This window comes from Bos javanicus, chromosome 6, assembly GCF_032452875.1.
Source record: "Bos javanicus breed banteng chromosome 6, ARS-OSU_banteng_1.0, whole genome shotgun sequence".
Classification (NCBI taxonomy): Eukaryota; Metazoa; Chordata; class Mammalia; order Artiodactyla; family Bovidae; genus Bos; species Bos javanicus.
In genome coordinates, this window is record NC_083873.1 from 69,821,475 (window position 1) to 69,844,263 (window position 22,789).

General features: G+C 33.5%; 2 protein-coding genes across 2 annotated transcripts in view; both read right to left on the bottom strand.

The window, feature by feature from the left end:
• Positions 1 to 310: 310 nt before the first annotated feature.
• CHIC2 (cysteine rich hydrophobic domain 2) overlaps positions 311 to 22,789 on the bottom strand; it is a 59,254-nt gene continuing 36,775 nt past the window's right edge. The window contains exons 4-6 of the mRNA XM_061420152.1: positions 5,173 to 5,229; positions 4,947 to 5,006; positions 311 to 1,743 (exon numbers count right to left, since the gene is read on the bottom strand). Coding sequence (XP_061276136.1) covers positions 1,693 to 1,743; positions 4,947 to 5,006; positions 5,173 to 5,229 — 168 coding nt within the window. The 3' untranslated portion in view covers positions 311 to 1,692. The remainder of the gene's footprint in view (positions 1,744 to 4,946; positions 5,007 to 5,172; positions 5,230 to 22,789) is intronic.
• Positions 10,213 to 10,642, bottom strand: LOC133249545 (cytochrome c oxidase subunit 7C, mitochondrial). The gene has a single exon (XM_061420153.1). It carries the CDS (start codon positions 10,524 to 10,526, stop codon positions 10,335 to 10,337), a length of 192 nt encoding a protein of 63 aa, XP_061276137.1. The 5' UTR covers positions 10,527 to 10,642; the 3' UTR covers positions 10,213 to 10,334.

The following is a 22,789-nucleotide window of genomic DNA, read 5'->3' on the forward strand; positions in this document are numbered from 1 at the left end:
TTAATTTGCACTACTTTAAGGTGATAGGACATATCCAAGACACAAGGTAAATAAAATGAGAAGTGTATGAATTCTCTGTACTTTGAGCTCTTCATAGGAAAAGTGTTTTATAAATTCAAGTTGGTGTTTTGGGAAGCAAAGGAAACAAATAAATCTCAGGACACACCCCTCTCCAAAAATCCTAATTTTTAAGATAGTTCCTAATATATGATATAGGATATGTCATTAAATTTTTCAAATTCACATAGAATTACAGTACTTTGGAGAAGTACAAAGAAATAGTTTTTAAAAATACAGGTATATAAATTAATGAAACTGGTATTTAAAAGATTTAATACAAGGAAAAAAGTATTATATAGTGGTACCAATTCTTAATACAAATTAAGCATAGTTTATATAATTTCAAAAGTTATTCACATTATTGCTCGATACCACAGTTGTATGGAACATGTTGTATACGCACACAAAATTTGTATAATTTCAAGGTTTATAAAAACAAAAATTTACACATAGGCCATTCAGAAATTTAGAAAGTTTTAAAATGCATGGAGATATGTACAACCAAAAGGAGGAGAAAAAAAAATGTATGCCTGTACCTATTTTAAAGAAACAAAATGATCTGACTCAAACTTGTGTATCATACTCTTAATCAAAAAAGTCTACATAACTGGACTGAAAGCAAACTAGTGGATTAAAACAGTACTAGATACGCCCTCCATTTCTTAGTAATAATCTGCTTTAAATATCAATGGGATATTAAACACCAGTTTAATTCTATAATGTTTGTTTTCTTTCGAAAACTTTTCAGAAGCACATACGCATTCTACAATTGCTGTTAGATTGAGAGATATTTTCCTTAGAAATTTTTTAAAGGAGTATTTCTAGTATTCCTATACTTTTGTACATAAGATTTGATAAAACAATAAAAAATAACCCAAATAAGGCCATTATTAATACCTTGATAAAAATATACAGATTGTAATGCTACTATGTTTTGTGATCCTGAGCTCTAGTAAACATTAGATGCATGCATACCATTCACTGATTTGTCTATTCTAATGAAAATAATTTAATCCTGCCTTACGACTTTTGAAGACGGAAATACTTTCAAAACTTTTTGACAGGTCTTTACAATGTTACAGATATTTCTGCTGTAAACATAGCATTAGGAATTGTATGAGAAGGAATATGTTATGGTTCAAAAAGCTATGAAAGAAAACACTATTTTAAAATAATGACAATAAATTTAAAAAGCAAGAGAAATAATACAGAGTGTGCTTGCTAGAATAATAGGTAAGTAGAGCCTTACAAAGGTCTTTTTCTATATTAAGGAATTAATAAATAAAGGACTGTGTATACCTTGGTGGTAAAATAAAAAAGCTGGCCACTTTTTATGCTAAGTTCAAATGTATTTTTTTTTTGATAATACAAAAAAGTAATCCTTGAAAATCAGAATACATAACAGAAAGAGCACAATAACTTAAGTATTAAACATCTGTATGAAATAACTGTTGCAAAGTTTGACAAAAATGCACACTTAGAACATGCGGTTATTAAAAAAAAAAAAAAAAAACAGAAAAAAACACCACACGATTCTGTAGAACCAATGTTATGTCACCACCAGGAGAGCACCAAGCAAGGCACCATTGGAAAGACAACATACTTGGAAAGTCTCTATAAATAAAGTAAATGCTAATCTGGTCGAAAAATCGGTGTCTTTGGTAAAAATTCTATGAGGATGACCTGTAGAAGGAGAAAACAAGTTTTAAAAGGATTTCTTTAAAATTTTATCTTAAAAAAACTTCAGTTATATTCCATCACTTAAAACAATTTTTATAGTGCCTCTGACAAAGAGCAGAAATGCATGCATGAATGAATGAGCAAAGGGAGCTAGCATATACTGAGAGCTAACTACATACCAAATATTTCATACTATATGCATCTATTTAATCCCGACAATGAGGCAAGTATTATCATACTCACTTTATAGACGAGAAACCTGATGATTTGAGAAGTACAACACCACAGATTATGGTGGCTGCAGCTGACCCTAATATTCAGCTCCACAGGCTTCCTCCCTTTTATTTACAGCCCAGTTCCTCGGGTCTTTAGGTTCTAGAGCTGTTCTCATTTTACTGTACCAGGTACATGTGATCTCTAGACCAAGTGTTGGTTCTCTCTCTTAATTTTTTAAAAACATTCTTTTCTTTTTAGGTTAGCAGAATTAAAAGTTAGGCTAGCAAAATTAAAGGTTAAAATCTGTTCCAAAGGACTTTTTACTAGGAAACTAAACGAAAATCAATCAAAAAACAAAACACAGTAACACAGAAAGACACAAGTTGACCAGAGCTAATTTTTATTCCAAACTTGGAACTGTCTTAAATTAGAATCAATCTTCCCCCTTGTTTCAACTCTGTATGGAATGGATGCTAAACAAAAAATTATTCAATTTGAACAGTTTCCAGTTTGAGGAACTCCTCAGTCTTTTTAGAAACTGTCTTGATATGACCTCTAGGTTTGGATACTTTTCTACATTTAGTCATCTGAGCCACAAATCTTCATTTTCACTCTTTAGTTCTCCTGATTTTTGACCTGTCTCAATAAAGAAGGTATTTCTATATGTGGCTCCAATATACTCCTCCCCTAGCTGACTCATCATTTGGTGCCCCCTGTACCACTCTCCTGACCTGTTATTTGGCTACAAAATGTTCACTAGCTTCCTACCCAGCTTCTTTATTTGAGCTAGAATCCTGTTTCTCAGTGTCCTCACCTATAAAATGAAAGAATTGGAGAGATGGCAAGATTCTTTGTAGCTCTAAAATTTGATAACTAAATTATATTTTCCAGTATATATTATACAATGAATAGTAAAAGCTATCTTTGACTATCTGAATTATTACTAGTTTTAAAAGAATATATCCTACAAACTTTTTCCCTTCAGAAGCCATACACAGAAGTTAACCATTTGTCTCATTTCTTTTGCCATATCTGAATAAAAGAAAATTTGGTGTATTTCATAGATTTACTCCAATAATCAAAACATAACCAAGGAGAAATATTTCCCTTTAACTAACAAATGAAATTTCTGTAAATTAAAGAAAATTTGAAGTCAAACAGATATACAGTTATTTCTATTTTAACTTTGCAAAACTATTTTTAGGGAGTTTTTAAAATTATGTTTTTCCTCCACTCAACTGTCATAAATACACATACACACACACAAACACACACACACTCCAAGAAAACTGAAGAAAAATACATTTTAAAGTAATTTTTAGTCTTTAAAAAGCTATTCTTCTAGATATCTTCTATGATGGTAAGAAAATATAATGGCTTTAGGACAAAAGTGTTTATCTAAAAATTAATGACAATTTAACAGAGCAATAAGAGCACATATTTTACAGAGCACATAAGTTCATAATGTTTTGGAAGGTTACATTATTTTCATTAATACTACAACATCATAAAAATAAACATTAAATAGAATGAGCATATTTTATGAATGAATGATCTTATAGTCCTATCTGGAAATAATAGTATTGGGAATACTTTTATGCTTTGCTTTCCAAAGTAAATTTAGAAGTGTGCTAAATAAATAAATAAAAGCTTCTATTTTATTAATAAGCTCAGTGTTTGGGTTTAAAAATATAGCAAATATTTTTTCACAAAATCCTTTAAATCACTTACATATCCATCCCTTCTCATAAAATACATAAACTCTCTCACCAATGAGTTTTCATCTATGATGAAAATACAAGCCTAGTATTTTCATAGGTCAATCTCAAAACAAGTTATTTGAATGTGCTTTTATCATTATACAAAAGTATCAAGTGCCTTTTTACCATCATAAATTAACATGTTTGATATAATAGATAATGATAAAATCTACATTATTTAGTTCACTGAATAGAGCTATTCTATGAAAAAAGAGACATTTTAAAGACATCTTTTATGTTCAAGGCTAGAAATGGGATTTGATTGTGTGATAATGAAAGAAAGAGAAAATGCTACAGAGAAAAATGATTTTATGATAATTTCCAACTATTTCCAGTATCCAGGCACTGTTTTCATTAATCTTTTATACACACACACACACACACACACACACACACGCTACCTATGATGGCTATGCTGTGTCAAAGAATAGACAAAATTTGTCAGAAATGATGTGCTAGATACTCAACCCCGTGCTCAGTTCTTCTTTTATATATTAATCTTCATATTTAACATAAAACACCCAGGCTCAAGGGAGAATAAAAATTGACACTTTTTCTATATTATTCTGAACTTTTCAAACTGAGAAAAAATTTTCAAGTAAATCAAGTAGTTGGTAAATTAAATCCTATTCTAAGCTCTAAAACTGACTGTATACACATACCCATTAGATATCTTTTAAAGAATAAACACAGGGTGAGCAACATCTTATCTCCTGTTTACTTTTAAGATAATTTTTACAGAATAATATCCCAACAACACTTTGAAAGATTCTTTAAAGGCCACTGAGGTATCGGCAGTTAAAATCTATAAAGGCTAAAGGTTTCTTAAGCTCCAGCGGCTTGGCTGAAAGGTTTTCTTCCATACTTGGAAACCTGATTAGCATTATATAAAAAAGCCATATCTGACTTGCTGCGTAACCAAAGTTGTGGTTATTCTTTATACAGCATCTAAAATTTCACACTCCATCAACACATGTTCAGCCTATTTTATCTTGGCAATTAATTTATTATTTTTCAGAACACAGTGAAGCCTTGTTTTCAAGTCATTCATAACTTTATAAATCAGTCTTGCACATGAAACCATGCATCTGTGAACCGTAGAAAATCCTTGCACTCAGGAGATTAAGCTTCTGACACCTTTGCTGATTAATAATCATGGAAAGAATAAGATCAGAAGCAAAATAAATGATCATTTAATAGAGAAACTCACAAAACAGCCCTTTAACTTACATATTCCATCATGTTATTCGTTTCACATTTCCTTTTGCTCAGTCTCCAGTGCAAGCACAGCTAGACAAGTAGGAGAGTAAAAGAAGAAAAATGAGCTCTATTTTATTGCAGCACACAGACTAACCCATTTGTCCATCTTTCATATTTTTAGTTCAACAAAAGCATCTGTTTCCATACTGTGCAGTTCAGACCTCAACAGTATGAAGCTGCTCCCCGTGGTACTCACCTTGTGGTATAACCTATTGTTTTCCCATTCTAATAACTTCTCAATCGATCTTCGTGTCTAGAAGACAAATGAGAAAAAAGTTTACTCCTGACTGGTTTTAGAAAAACGTGGTTTTGCAGCTGTTTTTTGTGTGAAAAGGAAAGAGGTATAAGACAGTGACTGAGTATAGAGTGGTCTATAACATTAGTGACATTCTAGCACTAAATAGTAGCCTGAACAGAAATAGTACTGTTTTGATAAAGATATGGTTTTGGTTTTGGGCACTGTATTTTTTAACTGTTTTAAACTTACTAGTCTCTGATTTACTTAAGTCTAGAAAGCTACTGTTATCCACTAAAAAATACAAATTTAAATCCCCATTTCTTTCAAAAATATTTCTGTAATATTTAGTAGTAATAAGAATACCTTAATACATATTTTAAAACAAAGCTATTTATATATTAACAAAATGAAAAGGGTCTTTAGTCTAAATTAAAAAAGGAAATGATTAAAAGTTAATAAAAAATATCAATCTGTATCAAATCAAACTAATTTTTATATCATACTTAAAAATAATGTCCAAATTTAAAAGCTAAGCTTATTTATTATTTCACAAAGATTTTCAGAGGCAAAACTGCATTTAATCCAATCATTTTTGTTGGTTTTCAAATAAAATTGGTTTTATTTGAAAATCAAACTTTATTCAATACTACTGTTAAGGGAATCAACTAAGAAATTTATACTGAAGGTCACTTGATTTTTGCAGTATACACTATGCAGCATGAAATGTTTCTTGCTTGCGGAGGAATAAAGAGGAGGATAATTCATGGTGCCAGGTGTTAGGATGAGACTGACCCAGCTGCAGGTGCAAAAAGGACAGTGTGGCCACAAGAAGCAAATGCAACTTGCTGCAGCTGCAGCTTCCTTGCAAGGAAAGGAAAAATGCATCCAGCTCCATTAATGTGGCACAACTAAATAAGTACTAATCATCAAATATGAAAATCTGACTATCAAGCAAGGATGAGCGAGGTGAAAAATTGTTATGACCAAGCTGATATTGAATACTCTAATGTTAAATAAAATGTTTAGTATCTATTTAAGGCATCTACTGTAATCTAGTTACCATATTACCTTTTAGCATGTGGAACATGCTAAATACACACCACAGTCACAGAGGTGCCAATTATAATTCATAACTACCACTTACTGCCTTACATTTTCCAAGCTTATGTCAAAAAAATCAGAAACTCAACTAACTCCCTGGGTAATAATATGCCAATGACTAATTTATTACATTACTTTTTTGAACAGTTTTTTTGGCAAGAATTTTAAAGGAAAAAAAGTGCCCTTGTTAACAATGATCAGCAGACCTCACTTGTTTCTTTGTAAAGATAGCCTTTTAGAGGCAGCTCTCCTTTTAAATGAAAATAGGGCAGCAGTTATGGTCACACTTTTTGTTAATTTAGTTGCCAGTCAGCCCCAAATCAAAAGAAAATAAGGCTGCAGAGTGTAATTAACATTCAGTTCAGTCGTTTTGTCCCTTGTCTAGCCCCCAAGCTTTGTTAAAATTGCCATCTGAATGCTGAAGGCTGTAGGGAAATCGATTTGATTCTAATCGCACCATGAAAAGAACATGATCTAACTGCTTTCAGCCCTCCGTAAATCTGTACTAGGTCTTTAGCACAATGCAACTTTCAATTTAAAAAGCACTGAATGTCTCGTCAATGACTTTGTGAAGAAAAAAGAACAAGGAGCAGACATAAAAATTCCAATAGTTGTTTAAGCATTAAAGTTCATTTGCATCACAGCGAACCTGAAAAGGGCTGACCTCTCAAACCGCCTCTCAGGTCTATGAAGTTGTAGCCTTGACAAGCTCACATTGACAGAGCTCATTGACTCTGAAAGGCTACTCTATCAATGGTGAAAAATGGCAATAGGTTCTACTCTGAGCAGGCATCTGCCTGCCCACCCGCTGCTAAACCAATGGCAAAACCGATTCAAAACCTGAATCTACCTTGTAATCTTCCTTTCTAGGACCTTTTAATAATAGATTAAGATTACTATACAATTTGAGGTTTTACTTTTGCTGATGTTTAAAAAGGGGGCAGGAGGTATGAAAGAAGTAGGGTGAGGAGAACAAGCTTTCAAGTCTGTTGTTTCATATTAATATATAAAAATTAAAAGTTTAACATTACATTCTGCAAATACGCATTACACACAGAAAAAAAGTGTAGTTTCCACAATCATTCATCACAAATTTAAACCCATACTATAACAAGAACAAACATTATGAATGGATCTCATGGTGTATATGATACATACACACAAACACACATAACTTTAGAAACTTAAAATATTTACTTTAAATAACTCAAATCAACTACCCATATTTGATTAAAAGACAAGTATAAAGTATGAACCTTAAATTCCAAAATATTTATGTAGAAATGCCAAATTTATCCTTTGCTTCTAATTGGAAGTTTAATGACAGAATTTGATATAATAATTGTATCTTAAACAATATTTAAGAACTCTAAACCAAACGGTGGTATGCCATATTCCAAATAAGCATCTAAACATAAAATATTTTTATACACTTGACAGTCTGGAGTAATAGCTGTGAATTTGCAGCATCTAATCTTGCTATTGATATAAGACTTCTTTCCTGCTTGACAGGTGGGGGAAAAAAAGCACATGCACGTGTAGCTTAATTAATCATTGCACTTGACATCTCAGTGATTTACAGTGAGGAGCAGGTGAGAACATACAAAACCAGAAAGGAACTCTTGATCTGAGTGGAACATTTCTAGCACACTAAGGTGACAAGTATATAAATGTAATAGTCATTAAAAAAAAAAAAAGAAACTGTGCCACAAATTATTTGCTAGTAACAACGAAAGCTCAAATTAAATGGGGGGTGGGGGGGTGGAGGGAAGCTTTAACTTCTGAGAATGTTTAATACTTTGCAATTATTTTCAGTTAACAAAATCAAAATATATTGTCACGATTAAATACAACACCAATTTGGCAGATATTTTTAAAAAATGACACCAGCATTTATAAAAACCTATTTAAAAGCCTTTAAACATGAAAATAAAGTACTTTATTACTGCAGTACTCTAGAAATAAAAGTTAAGAGTTTATGTCCACAGGGTTGTCAGATAGCTATTTATCACAAAATATAAGATTAAACACTGCCAAACTCTATAATTATTACTGGACAAACAAACTTAACCATATAAAAACCTGTCCTTGATTTTTTAAAGTATTTCTATCGATCACCAAATCGACATAAATTAAAGGAAACTAATATGTCTCAGAAAAAACAGTATGTATAGGGTCTATCAACAGGAAATACTTTTTAAAAAAATCATCTTTCAGTGTTCTAGGCCAGTGGATCTAAAAATAATCAATTTTCTTAAAAGAATTTGGTGCTTGTGAAAAGCACCAGATTGATAGTCATGGGAACTAAAAATCTTCTATTTAACTGAAAGAACAGGGGAAAGGGCAGTGCAGGCTTCAGTGCAAGCTTCCCTACAGTGGGCCTTAATCCTTTTCAGTGCTCACACCCTGGAGGCTAGAGGACAGGTTAGCAGTTCTTAACCAATGCATCCTCAATTCTGCAAAAGATGATCAACAAGAAATCTAATTTTATCGTGGATTTTTACCCTTAGTTAAAAGGACCAAGACCACCAACCCACACCATGTAATCAAAACAAGGTTTTTATGAAAATAACATCATGTCAACTAACTTGGTTGGAAAAAGAACCACTCTAAGCATTTGGACTCTGAACCCCCTTTCTCTTCACAGAGCTCGCTTTATTTTTTTGTCACACATTTCCTCATTTCAACACTTTGCTAACTGTATTTTTCTCACTGGTGAACTAATTCTAATATAACCATTCTGCAACATTAAAGTAAAAAATAATAAAAACTAAAAAAACATCATTTCAATTACAAATGGACTTATTAAATAGACTTAACTTGAATAAGTAATAATAATAGACAGAAATTTTGGCTTCTATTTGGTTCCTTTTAAATTTTTGGTAGAATTTGGAAGTAAGTCAACCAGGAAAATGCAAAAGCGGTAAACAGCCTGGATAATTCACAAAAATGCTAATTAAATAACAACTGATCAACAATTAATATTAGGTTGATAAATCCCTATCAATTTCCAAAGAAGCATCTAAAGTAAGCTTACAACAGAAAAATACATATGAAACACCCAGATATAGTAAGCTACTGCAACTGAAAATTAGGATTTTCTGAAAATTCAAATTTGATTTATTATGAGAAGAAACATTTTTTGTAATTTTTCTAAATATCATACTTACTAATGAATATGTTGTTATTCCTCATAAATGAATTATGCACTATTAGAAATAAATAAGTCTTTCAGGACAGCAAATCATTTAGAAAGTTCTCTCTGTATTACTTCCCTACTTTGTTACCACTGTTACCACTCTTATTTAACAGTATATTCATTACCAATGATTCACTAACTCACAGTCCTTTGAAAAAAATTTTTTTCAAAGAAGTGGTTTTCTAGAACTTGCTGATAAAATCAATAGAAACCTCATGGATTTTTAAGTACTTAAAATCAAAGGAAAAGTGTTAAATGTGGAAGCTGTAACAAAATTTCTCTGAATTTCCCCCAAAGAAAGAGCATTCTTATCAGTCTTCAGAATATAATATGCTAAAATATTTAACAAAATGTATGAATAGCTCACTAATAACTATTTATAAAAGTTTAACTATTTAAACTTAAAATAAAGCTTTTTGAATAGGATTTATTCATATCACAGAGTTCAGAGTGCAATTTCAAATGTTCAATTTCTTATTTAAAACAAATTTTAAACTCCTAAGTTTATAATGCATTAAGCTTTAACTAGAATAATGCTTTGAATGTATTCATAATTTTTTAAATTTTTAAGTATTTTTCAAATAAGAACTATACTTATCTTTTGACATCTGTGCAAATTCAAATCATTAAAATAAATGAATCAAAAATGTTATCAGTTATAAGTCATTAGAAAGCAAGCGTGCAAAATTTTAAATGAATTATTTTTTTTTTTATGCTATAAGTTTATTTACAAACATATCTAGGATGCTGAATTCAAGGGATTGATCCTTTTAAGAGACTGCACCTCTTAATATGCTTCTCTTCCTATCTGTCTCATGGATTACTTTTTAAGCAGTTGGTGTCTTACTATAAAGAAAGGTGCAGCAAATCCGGACCCAAAGAACAAAGTCATCATAGCTAGTAATCTCCACTTGTTTTCCACTGAAAATGGTATATTCTTCCCTGGACCCTCCTCATAGTGGCTCCGACGAACCACTGAGGTTGTGAACCTCCGGATGCTCTGTCCCAACATAGCGCTGTTGGACGCTCTACAAAAGATCCAGAGACCGGAGGCGGAAGAAATGGCGGCTGCAAACCTACCGCTCCTTGCCTCACGACCTTGCTCCTCTCTAAATGAATTATTTTAACTTAAGAGAAAATTACTTGATTTATCTCTGTCCTGGATTAATATAAATTTATATTGCAATAATATGCAGAAAATTAAATGGCATATCTCAGTATTATATGAAAAATCTAGATTCACCAAAAGACAAACTAGAATATGATTAAATTCCTCAAAAAATTCCCTTCCTGTACTTAAATGCCCCTTTTAAAAATTTTATGTGTGGAGGAACTCCCTGATGGTCCAGTGGTAAGACTTCACCTTCCAATCCAGGTGTTGTGGGTTCAATCTCTGGCCAGGGAGCTAGTATCCCACATGCCTCTAGGCCAGAAAACCAAAACATAAACAGTATTGTAAAAAAATTCAATAAAGACTTGAAAAATAGTTCAAAAAAATTTATGTGAATATTCAGACTTAGAGAAAGAACTATGGCTGGGGGGAGGGGGAGTAAGGATGGAGGAAGGAATAGTTAGGGAGTTTAGGATTGACATATACACACTGCTATATTTAAAATGGATAACCAACAAGGATCTACTGTATAGCACATGGAATTCTGTTTAATGTTATGTGGTAGCCTGTATGGGGGGGAAAGTTTTGGGGAGAATGGATACATGGTTTTATATATAAATAAATAAATGGCTGAGTCCCTCTGCTGTTCACCTGAAACTATCATAACATTGTTAACTGGCTATACCCCAAAACAAAATAAAAAGTTTTAAAAAACATAATAAATAAAAAGTATAGTATGTAAAGAGGAAAATAATTTTATGTGAATATTAACTTTTATGTAATCTAGATAAACTAAATATCCATCAAAGTATTTTCAAAAAAATCATTTCATTCTGTTTGTTAAAAATACTATTTTCAGATGAAGATAAGCTAAACAACTGTAAACATTTTGTGTATCAAAAATTCCCTTTAACTTAGTACTGAGCAGTGACCTACAAATACTAATTTTAAGCACAATTTTAATCAAGAGTTTATGACTAGGCTAGTGGTTCTTGACTTCTTAAGGTTACCCTGACTACTTTGGGATTTGATGAAAAAGGCATTTATGCACCAATATATAAAAATTTTGCACACAATTTTAAGGGGTTATCTACAAGTCTCTGATAACTTTTCAGAAAATACTGATAACGTCTCAGAAAACTGACTATATAATAGTCAAACATATTACTATCGGAGATTTTAAAAACCTGTATGACTTCACAAGGAAGAATTACTTCACAACAGGCAGGGGGGAAAATACTGCTGATTGATTATAATGACAATTAGAGAAACAAAGGAGTAAGGAATCATATCTGTTGATCCTCACTTTGGATCTGACCCCATGTTAACTGTTTTCCCTGTTTTCTCAATCAATCTTCACAATAAACCTAGAAGGCAGCTTGTATAACTTTTATTTTACATATGAAAACTGTTTCTTAGTGGGGTTAAGAAACTTAAAGCCACACTAGGAAATGGTGGAAGTGGGATTTGAAACAGGATTTCAATAATATGCTCTCTCCATTATTCAATGAAGCTACAAATTTGTAAAGAATTTTTAATTTGTTGGATAACACCTCTATGACATGTAAAGTATTTTAAACCACTAACTCAGCTATTGGCCTTGAACAGCCAACTTAATCTAAAACTAAAATTTTCTCCAGCTGAGGTCTAGGAAATACTCATTCTACTCTATTCTTAAGTCTCAATGAGATTTATCCAAAATGTATTTTGTTTTTGTTTATAACTTGCTTTGTGCAACTAAACGTGAACTGAGGCATATCATTATTTTATAGATTAAGTACACAGATTTACAAAAATTAATGGTTTGCCCATGGTCACATACCAATAAGGGTAATGACAGGATTCAAACTCAGATTTCCAAACCGAACATGCTTTCTACCTGGGATCAGCAAGCACTAACTACTTTCACTTGCATATAAATTAAGTGAAATCAATTTTAAATCCTTCCATTCAAGGCACTAACATAAAATGAATACAGTGTCCTTAAAATATGATTTAATTTCAAATATGAAGAAATTTCAAACAAAATGTTAAAAAAGCAAGATGATAATAATCACACTGTTCTTTCACTCCCAATATGCAAAGAACAGCACAATTCTTTATGTAAAGTAAAGGTAACTAGAGACTTGTATTTCCGGGTAGGATGTGCACACTCAAGCCAACACTTTCACCACAAACTGAAATGGATAAACTGAAGAAATAACAAAAACAAACTAAAAAAAAAAAACATTATTTTTAAAACATCAGAACATTCTGGGAAGCAACAAGGCCTGGATGAAATAAAATCCAGAGAAGGAAAGCACCTTTTCTAAATCATTTGATGATTATGTACCAACCATTTTCTTTCTTTGTTGATTAGAGAAATCAGCTAAGGATTAGGTTTGACACAACCAGTGGGACTCTTACTAAGGAAAGAGGAAATCAAGAGAGCTTTGACAGATTGCACAGCCTGGCTCAGTGGACTGGAAATTAGATGTACCCTAAAATGCAAAGCCAGTTTTCCCAAGAGACATTACTGACTTCTGGGGTAGCATAGAAGGGTGCGGGACCAAGACAAACAGGCAGAAAAAGATTATTCATAGTCTCTCAGTACTTAGGAGACAAAATTCTGCTAGAGGGAGGAGGATCTGCAACAAACTCAAAATTGGTACACTCCTCAAAACACTTGCATAAAATCTAAACTCAAAATATCCAAAGGATACATACAACTTTCTGAGGAAAGGAGGCAAAGACCTGCTAGGCCTCAATCAAAAGTCTAGAAGGGCCATAACCAAGAAACAGAAAACTAGGTATTGACGATGAATCACTTACCAGTCCAACCTAGCTCAATCTCTGATTAGATCAAAGTGATCATTTTTCCTTACCCTATCTGCCTGAATTGATGCTTTTGAACTGTGGTGTTGGAAAAGACTTTTGAGAGACCCTTGGAATGCAAGGAGATCAAATCAGTCAATCATAAAGGAAATCAGTCCTGAATATTCATTGGAAGGACTGATGCTGAAGCTGAAACTCCAATACTTTGGCCACCTGATGTGAAGGACTCACTCATCAGAAAAGACTCTGATGCTGGGAAAGATTGAAGGCGGAAGGAGAAGGTGACGACAGAGGAGGAGATGGTTGGATGGCATCAGTGACTCGATACACATGAGTCTGAGCAAGTTCCGGGAGTTGGTGATGGACAGGGAAGCCTGGCGTGCTGCAGTCCATGGGGTCGCAAAGAGTCAGCACGACTGAGTGACTGAACTGAATTGATCTGCTTGAAAGAGGATAGATGGGACCCTTGGTTTTGAAGATTTCTTCTGGAAGTTCTACTTCACTCTATTTATAATATCTAACATAAAATTAAAAACTTTAAGAGCCAGGAAAATATGACCAATAATCCAAAGAAAAAACCCACAGAAACAAATCCAGAGATAATCCAAGTACTGGTCTTAGTTGACAGGAATTTAAATTAACTATGATTAGTATGTTCAATTATAGTGGGAAATGGACAAAATGGGTGAAAAAATGAAGAATTTCAAAAGAGGACTACACTATAAAAACATCAAATGTACCTTGTAGAACTGAAAAAATAGCGTCTGAAATTAAGAACCCATTTCGTAGTGTAAGAACAGACTGGACGCTGAGGAAGATGAGCAAAGCTTTCTACAAATCACCACATCAATACTATGTCATAAATATTCAGAAAGAACTGGATGTCGGTCAGCTCTCAGCAAAGCACATTTTAAGGAAGTTTAACACGACTGAGCGACTTCCCTTTCACTTTTCACTTTCATGCACTGGAGAAGGAAATGGCAACCCACTCCAGTGTTCTTGCCTAGAGAATCCCAGGGACGGGGAGCCTGGTGGGCTGCAGTCTATGGGGTCACACAGAGTCGGACACGACTGAAGTGATTTAGCAGCAGCAGCAGCAGCACATCTTTAAAGTCCCAGTGCCATCTCTGCACATTTAAGATTCAAAGTTTGCTTTTTTGCATTATCCTCCTTTATAATGAGAAATTAGTAACAGGTTTTTATTGTTTGGTCGCTGAATTGTGTCCGGCTCTTTTGCAACCCCATGAACTGTAGCCCATCTGGCTCTTCTGTCCATGGGATTTCCCAGGCAAGAATACTGGAGTGGGTTGCCATTTCCTTCTCCAGGGGATCTTCCCAACCTACGGATTGAACGCACATCTCCTGCATTGGCAGGCAGATTCTTTACCACTGAGCTATCAGGGAAGCCTTAACAAGTTATTTTAGTTGTTGTTGTTCAGTTGGTAAGTCATGTCCAACTCTTTGTGACCCCATGGACTACAGCATGCCAAGCTCCTCTGTCCTCTACTATCTCCCAGAGTTTGCTCCAATTCATGTCCCCTGAGTTGGTAATGCTATCTAACCATCTCATCTCTGTTGCCCCCTTCTCCTTTTGCCTTCAATCTTTTCCAGCATCAAGGTCTCCCTCCAACTAAAAACAATCAGTGCCATTCACACTAATGGTAGTAATTTAGTTTATGTAAGAAAGTTTTCCAAGTTTCAATCCTAAAATATTTTTTAAAATGAAACAGCAATAAATATATTCTTCTGGTCATAAAATTTTTACATGAGATCCCTTTCCCACAGCAACTGAAGTAAGATTTGAAAGAGGTTAAACCTATTTCTGTATCATGATAATACAGGAGGAATTAAGGCAAAAAAACTGCAAACAGAATACCTAGCATTAGAATCAGAAAACCCAATTTTACCTTCAGTGAGAGTTCCTGTCCCTCCTACAATGCATTCACTACATGACATTCTCAATCTAAGAGTGAATATACAAGTTTTAAGGAAGGGTATAATATTAGAAACAATAAAAACTTTATCAGAAATAGTATGTACTTATTTATTAGGGAGCGAGAACCTGATAATTTTTCAAATATAGGGATACTGATTTTTTGTTTTTATAAAAGTAAAACAGAAGCAAAAGCAATGTATCAACTCTCATTTGTCCAACTGGAATTTAGTATAAAATCTGATTAAAATATACTGTTTTCTTGCATCTTTATTTCTTTTATGGCCTCCTTCCTTTACTGTGAGTTTGTATTTTCAAGAAATACAAATTTGTTTAATTATTAGGGAAAAAAATAACAGGAAAGTTAAATCTGCCAAACAACTGGAAGTATTGCAAAAGCTGATATTAAATGCTTGAACATTATTACCATTTATAAATCAACTGGATAAACTTAGGTAAATTATTATACAACACTCTATGGACCTGAATTTCCTGTCATGTGAAATAATGATCTTTTAAGTTCCTTTAAAACCTCTAAAATAGCCCTGGCTTCCCGATTAAAACTGAACTATAATAAAGCATAAAAAAATAACTGATTTTGTATCCTTATCAAAGAGTGAAAAAAAAAGTATGAGATCTGGAGCTTTAAGCCTAGGGTTCTAACTATGGCCTAACTTTGTAGACAGTGGGATCTCAGTTTGATCTGAGCTTCAGTTTTCTCGTCCTTATAATAAGAATAATATGAATGTCTACTCTTGGAATTTGGGGAAGACTGAATGACACAGTACAAGTAAACTGATTAACTCAATCCCTGGTGTACAGTGAACATTCAATAATTAGTTATTAGATGTTACCACAATATTTACCACATAGGTATTGTAAAGATTCAAAGAGAACATATGGGTTTTGCAATATATATGTGTATCAAAATATTGTATCAATGTATACCTTAAACTTACATAGTGTTATGTGTCAATTGTGTGTGCATGTGAATGTGTGCTAAGCCGTTTCAACTGTGTCTGACTCCTTGCAACCCTATGAATTGTAGCCCACCAGGCTCCTCTGTCTATGGGATTCTCCAGGCAAGAATACTGGAGTGAGTGGGTTGCCACGCCCTCCTTCAGGGGATCTTCCCAACCCAGGGATCAAACCCACGTCTCCTATGGCTCGTGTGTTGCAGGCGGATTCTTTACAGCAGAGCCACTGGGGCAATAAAGCTGGGGGGAAAAGAATGCATGGGGTAGATCTTATGTTAAATGTTCTCATCACACCTATACATACAAAAAAAGAGGGAGGAAAGGAGTGAATTACTAGAGGATGGTTAGGTTTATGGCATCGTTTATAATGATGGTGTCACAGGTGCATACTTATTTTGAACACATGAATACCCTAATAATTATGTTGTATTTATAGAAATAAAGCAATTGGATAGCATTCTTTTTAAAAAAAGGTTAGCACTGATTTTCCTAAACCTTCAGTCTATAATAATGTCATAAGAATACATTTAGTTCACCATCTCGTTTACCAGAAACTTTTCAAGATCCCCTCCTTCTCTAAAATTTTGTTATGATGCTTTTGTTTTGCTTTCATTATCTGCAACATGTTAGAAGCATCTTTCTAATTCTTCATCTAAATGTTCACCGCAATTCTCATCTTATGATTCAGAGTAAGTGAATATAATTGCTCAAATCCAAAACAGAATAAATTAGAGTTCTAAAAGTTCTAGGTATCTTTTAATCTTGGTGTTATAACTGAGTAAGTACACTCCAAGTTCCTCACACACACAAATATTTGCAGCTTTCTGGTTATGATTCTCCCAGGCTCACTTTTTCTTGAATTTCTTTAAATCCTACAAGGCTGCATTCTCACTTAAAACCCTCGACTCCTGACTTCTCCCATTTGGATTTTCTACTCCTACTATATACCCCAACCAAAGTAACTCACTATTATTGAATAACTAAATCTGAAGTTGAGAGAAAAGACATTTAGAAGTAAATCTAAGCACATTACAACTTAAAGTAAAAGAAATAAAGTTTGATTAAAAAAAAGACTTGTATCTCATCTAAGTTTCAAAACTAAATAGCAAAATCTAAAAAAGAAAACAACAAAAAAAAACCCTCAGAGAAGCCAAAAAAGTAAAAGAAAAACTAGGACCAAAAACTAAAGACAGAAAACAACAAAATTCTGTAAAGCAATTATCCTTCATTAAAAAAATAAATGTTTTAAAAAATTTAAAAGTAAAGAAAATACTAAAATGTCAATCTTTAGATTGGAAATAAAAATCAATATTGAGAACTTCTTTACTTAGAGCTTGAAAATAAGGATGTTTTTGTTGACTTACACAGCTCAGTTTTCAAAGGATTATAGATTTTCAGGACTGGAGAGTACCTAGAGAGATCAGTCAGCCTTTCCTCTCCCGAGATTAAAAGAAAAATAAAGTAGGGGGTAAGGTGGTGAAACTTCAGGCTCAGAGAGGTTTTAAGTGACTCAAAGTTGCTCAGCTTCACACAGTGATTTACTATCTTTTATACTTTATCACACTATCCCTGCAGAAAAAAATGTCTGTTATTTACTCTAGAAGACAAACGCTTTCATTTTCTTAGGAATTTTGTTTTGAATAGTGAGGACTATGTCTTCTGAAATGTTATGATCTTACTACTCAAGAATTTCAAAAGCCAAAAGGTACATTCATTCAGTAAACATTTATTGAACACAAAACAGATGAGAGGCACTGTGATTTTAATAGCAACAGCCATTAACTAAGCAACTTGCTCTTATTTTTAAAACAATACTGCTTCGTGTCCCACCTGGGGTAAAAAAAAAAAAAAAAACAATACTGCAAGGAAGAGGCTAACCTCATCTTAGAGAGGTAAAAACTGAGGTTTAGAGAGTGTGAACTGATTAATGTTCTGAGTAAGTGCCACTTTCCAAACCAGTTCTTTCCAGCATCAAAGTCCAGGTCCCAGCTACCACATGTTGCAGCCTACTTCCCTATTCCTAAAGAAATGATTCCCTGATATAGGTCTAAATACAGAAGAGTACAAAGAGAATGGAAATATACACTATGTACAACAAATTCATATTGAGAACACTTTTAGAAAGCCATGCAATTTTATTCCTTATAGGTAAGAGATTAAAGCACTAAAAAAAAAAAAGGTACAAAACTCACAAGATTAAGAAGTCAGTATATAAACATTCTAAAACTTAGAGTTCTTCAATCAGAAAGGACAATGGCTGAGCATACATATAAACAAAGTCCATAAAATCACTAAAGTTGGGATATTATATATGTTCATCATATATATATATGCAAAATCTCAAAAGACTGAAACTAATAGTTACTTTAGGATGGAAAACAAAAAACACTGTAACAATGTACAGTTAAATTATGAAATTTTTTCCTCAATAAATGAGCCAGGCTAAAACCAAAAAAGTCATAAAGAGTTCACTTACTTAGATATCAATTTTCAAAACTATAATACTACAATTAAGGCACAATCAAGAAGCAAAGTATAAACAAAAGTATTAACAAAAATAAGCTTTTGCAAAGTAAATGTCATAAAATCTATTTAATGAAGCTGAAGCATTGTACCTGCTTGTAAGCTCCTCAGACTCACACTAAGAACTACCAAAAGGCTGAGGTTTCCTTTATTGTCTTCCAAGCATTTATCACTATTTGTAATTACCTAATTGCCTTTTTGTCTATTTTTTAAATCCACAAGAGTAAACATATAACCTCTAAACATCATTTGAAGCAATACCAAGCCCACAGTGTGGCTTTAGAAATAATTAATTGAATTAATGAAAAAGTAACTTCCAGAGAATGGTGTATTGACAGCTTAAAGTGCTTAGTCCTTCAGTTGTGTCTGACTCTTTGAGGACCCATGGACTGTAGTCCCCCAGGCTCCTCCATCCGGATTCTCCAGGCAAGAATACTGGAGAGGGTTGCCATTTCCTTCTCCAACAGCTTAAACTAATGGCAGCTAAAATCAGCAATTTCATAAGACAGATATGTTCATACTCTAAGCGTTCCAATGTTATTCAGTAAGTCATTTTAAACATTTTCTATTAAAACAAATAAATATTATATAATAGAATGTAAAATTCAAATGCGTGTCTGAGATATAACACAAGACTTCAAAAATATTTTGTTATTGCAGGTGGCTACTTCATATTTCTAGGACATACATTTATTGTCTTTTGTTATTAGAGCTGCTGCTGCTGCTGCTAAGTCGCTTCAGTCGTGTCCGACTCTGTGTGACCCCATAGACGGCAGCCCCCCAGGCTCCCGTCCCTGGGAGTCTCCAGGCAAGAACACTGGAGTGGGTTGCCATTTCCTTCTCCAATGCATGAAAGTGAAAAGTCAAAGTGAAGTCGCTCAGTAGTGTCCGATTCTTAGTAGTGTCCGACTCTTAGCGACCCCATGGACTGCGGCCCACCAGGCTCCTCCGTCCATGGGATTTTCCAGGCAAGAGTGCTGGAGTGGGGTGCCATTGCCTTCTCCGTTATTAGAGCTACTTCATGGAAAAAGCATAACAAGTACTTATAAACTTGAACTATTTCTGCGCTCACCTAGCCAGTTCTCCAAACAGACTACATGCTCTTTCAATATAGCATTAATATAAATCTTTCAATCCCAAGCACAGTACGGATTTGTCAAAAATGCTTTTAGGATATTCAGACTTTCATTTTCAGCAAAGATGCAGCAATAGTCACCAGATTTACCCTCTGGCCTGAGACTACCAAAACAAACAAAACAACAGAAACCCAAAAAGCAAGACTATTGATGTCAGAGAGCTTCCAGGCCACAGTAAATGGAAGGACAGCCTAGACAAAGCCTGGCAACTCTGAGTTAAGGAGACAAGAGAATTGAGAAACCAAGGCAACTTGAAGCCACAGAACAGAGTACCAAAGAGGAAAGTGTTTCAAAGAACTCCAAAGATCTGCATGCAGACAGTCCACACTGAATATTAAGGTGACTGCTGAGCAGTACATGCTGGTAAGGGAACTACCAAAGGTAGAGCAAAGAACTACTAGAAAGGATGAGAGGTAAGAATGTCCAAAGATCCAGCACAAAGATCTGACAAAGATACAGCACAAAGCCTCTTTCCATTAGCCAGAATAGAGAACACCACAATTAACAAGCTACTGAGTAGAATAACCAGAAAGATCTTGCCTTACCAGTGTTTAGCCCTAGATCAAATACTGCTATGGATACTCAAAAAGTTAAGCACCCTCCTAGGTATATACCCAAAAGAACTGGAAAAAAGTATCAAACAAATACATATACAACCATGTCCATTATAGTAGCACTATTGGGCAGAAAAAATCTGAATGTCCATCAATGGATGAACGGATAAACAAATTATGATAGTGTGTACATGGGCTTCCTTCCCTGGTAGCTCAGCTGGTAAAGAATCTGCCTGCAATGCAGGAGACTTGGGTTTGATCCCTGGGTTGGGAAAATACCCTGGAGGAGGGCATGGCAACCCACTCCAGTATTCTTGCCTGGAGAATCCCCATGGACAGAGGAGCCTGGCAGGCTACAGTCCATGGGGTTGCAAAGAGTCGGACACAACTGAGCGACTAAGCACAGCATGGTATGCATGGTGTATATAAAGGAATATTGTTCAATCATAAAAAGAATGAAGACTTGAGATCTATTACAACACAGAGGAACCTTAAAAACATTACACCAAGTGAAAGAAGCCAGATACAAAGGGTCATATACTGTATGATTTCACTTACGAAATAACCAGAATAAATAAATCCATAGAGATAGAACACACACAGTCTGTGGACAGTGGTGGGGAGCCACACTACAAGGCATGTGGGATCTTAGTTCCCTGATCAGGAATTGAACCCATTTCCCTGCAGTGGAAGCATGAAGCCCTAACCACTGGACACCAGGGAATTACTGGAAGTACAAAGTCTTAACCATTAGACCATTAGAACAGTCTCTAAACTGTTCACTTTATAATGGTTAATTTTTGTTATGTGAATTTCACTTTGATAAACTATTATTTTAAAAATTTAAGAAGGCTGAAAATGAAAACCAAGAATTGATTAGGAGAAAAGAAAACAAATAGTAAAATGAAAGACTTAAATTTAGCCAAATTGATAATTACAATAAATGTATATGGTGCAAAATTTCTAATTAAAAGACAGAGAGTGTCAGACTGAATAAAAACTGAAAACAAAAATCAAGACTTAACAGTGCCTATAAGAAACAAATTTTAAATAATGGCACAACTAAGTTAAAAGTAAAAGAAGGAAAAAGATATGCCATGCTAACATTAATCAAAAAAAAGATGGAATGACAATATTAAAACTAGAAAAAGGTGTATTTTGGAGAAAAAATAAAGGTCAATGTCATAATGATAGAGGTCAATTCACGGAGTAGACACAAAAATCTGAAACTTATGTACCTAATTACAATGTCAAAATAAATTTTAAAAATGCTAAGAATAAATAGACAAATCTACAGTTACATAATTACAGTCACAGAGTTTAATATCCCTGTCTTGATAACTAATAGTACTAGACAGAAATTCAGTAAGACTATAGAAGATCTGACATTATTAACCAACTTAATGTAATTCAATTAAAACACACCATACCACCCAAAGGAAGATGAAAACACATTATTTTCAAGTGCCCAAGGATCATTTACCTACAAAGTTCATATTCTGGGTAATAAAATAAATCTTAAAAAATTTAAAAGGATTCAAAACATACAAAGTATTATCTAATCACAATGAAATTAAAAATTGGCAACAGAAAGATATCTATAAAAGTCCCCCAAATATCTGGAAGCCAAATAAAATACTTATAAATAATGCATTGGTTGTACAAAAAAAACCAAAAGAGAAATATGAAAGTAAAAGAAATTGAATGAAAATTAAAACACAACATACCAAATTTGAGCAATATAGCTAAAGCAGTACTCAGGAAGAAAATTTTTAACATTAAATATCAAAATATCATATCAATGACCTTTGATTCGAACTTTAAAAAAAAATACCAAAACAGAGTAAGAAGAAGAAAGAATAAAAGTTGGAGTGGAACCTATGAGATATTAAACATTAACTTGATATAAACAATAAAATCAAAAGTTGATCTCTGAAATTAACAAAACTAATAAACCACTAGCCAGATTGGTCAGGAAAAAGAGAGAACAAGGAATAAATTAACAATTTTAGGAATTAAGCGGTTGTATTACTAGAGATTTTACAAGTAGTGAAAGAATAATGAATATTATGAACTGTATGAAAATTCAACTACTTAAATAAAACAGACAAATCCCTTGAAAAACAGAAACTATGAGGCTCAATGAAGATAAAGTAGGTAACCTGAAAAGTTTCATATATATTAAATAAACTGAATTTGTAGTTTAAATAATTCCAACAAAGAAAAT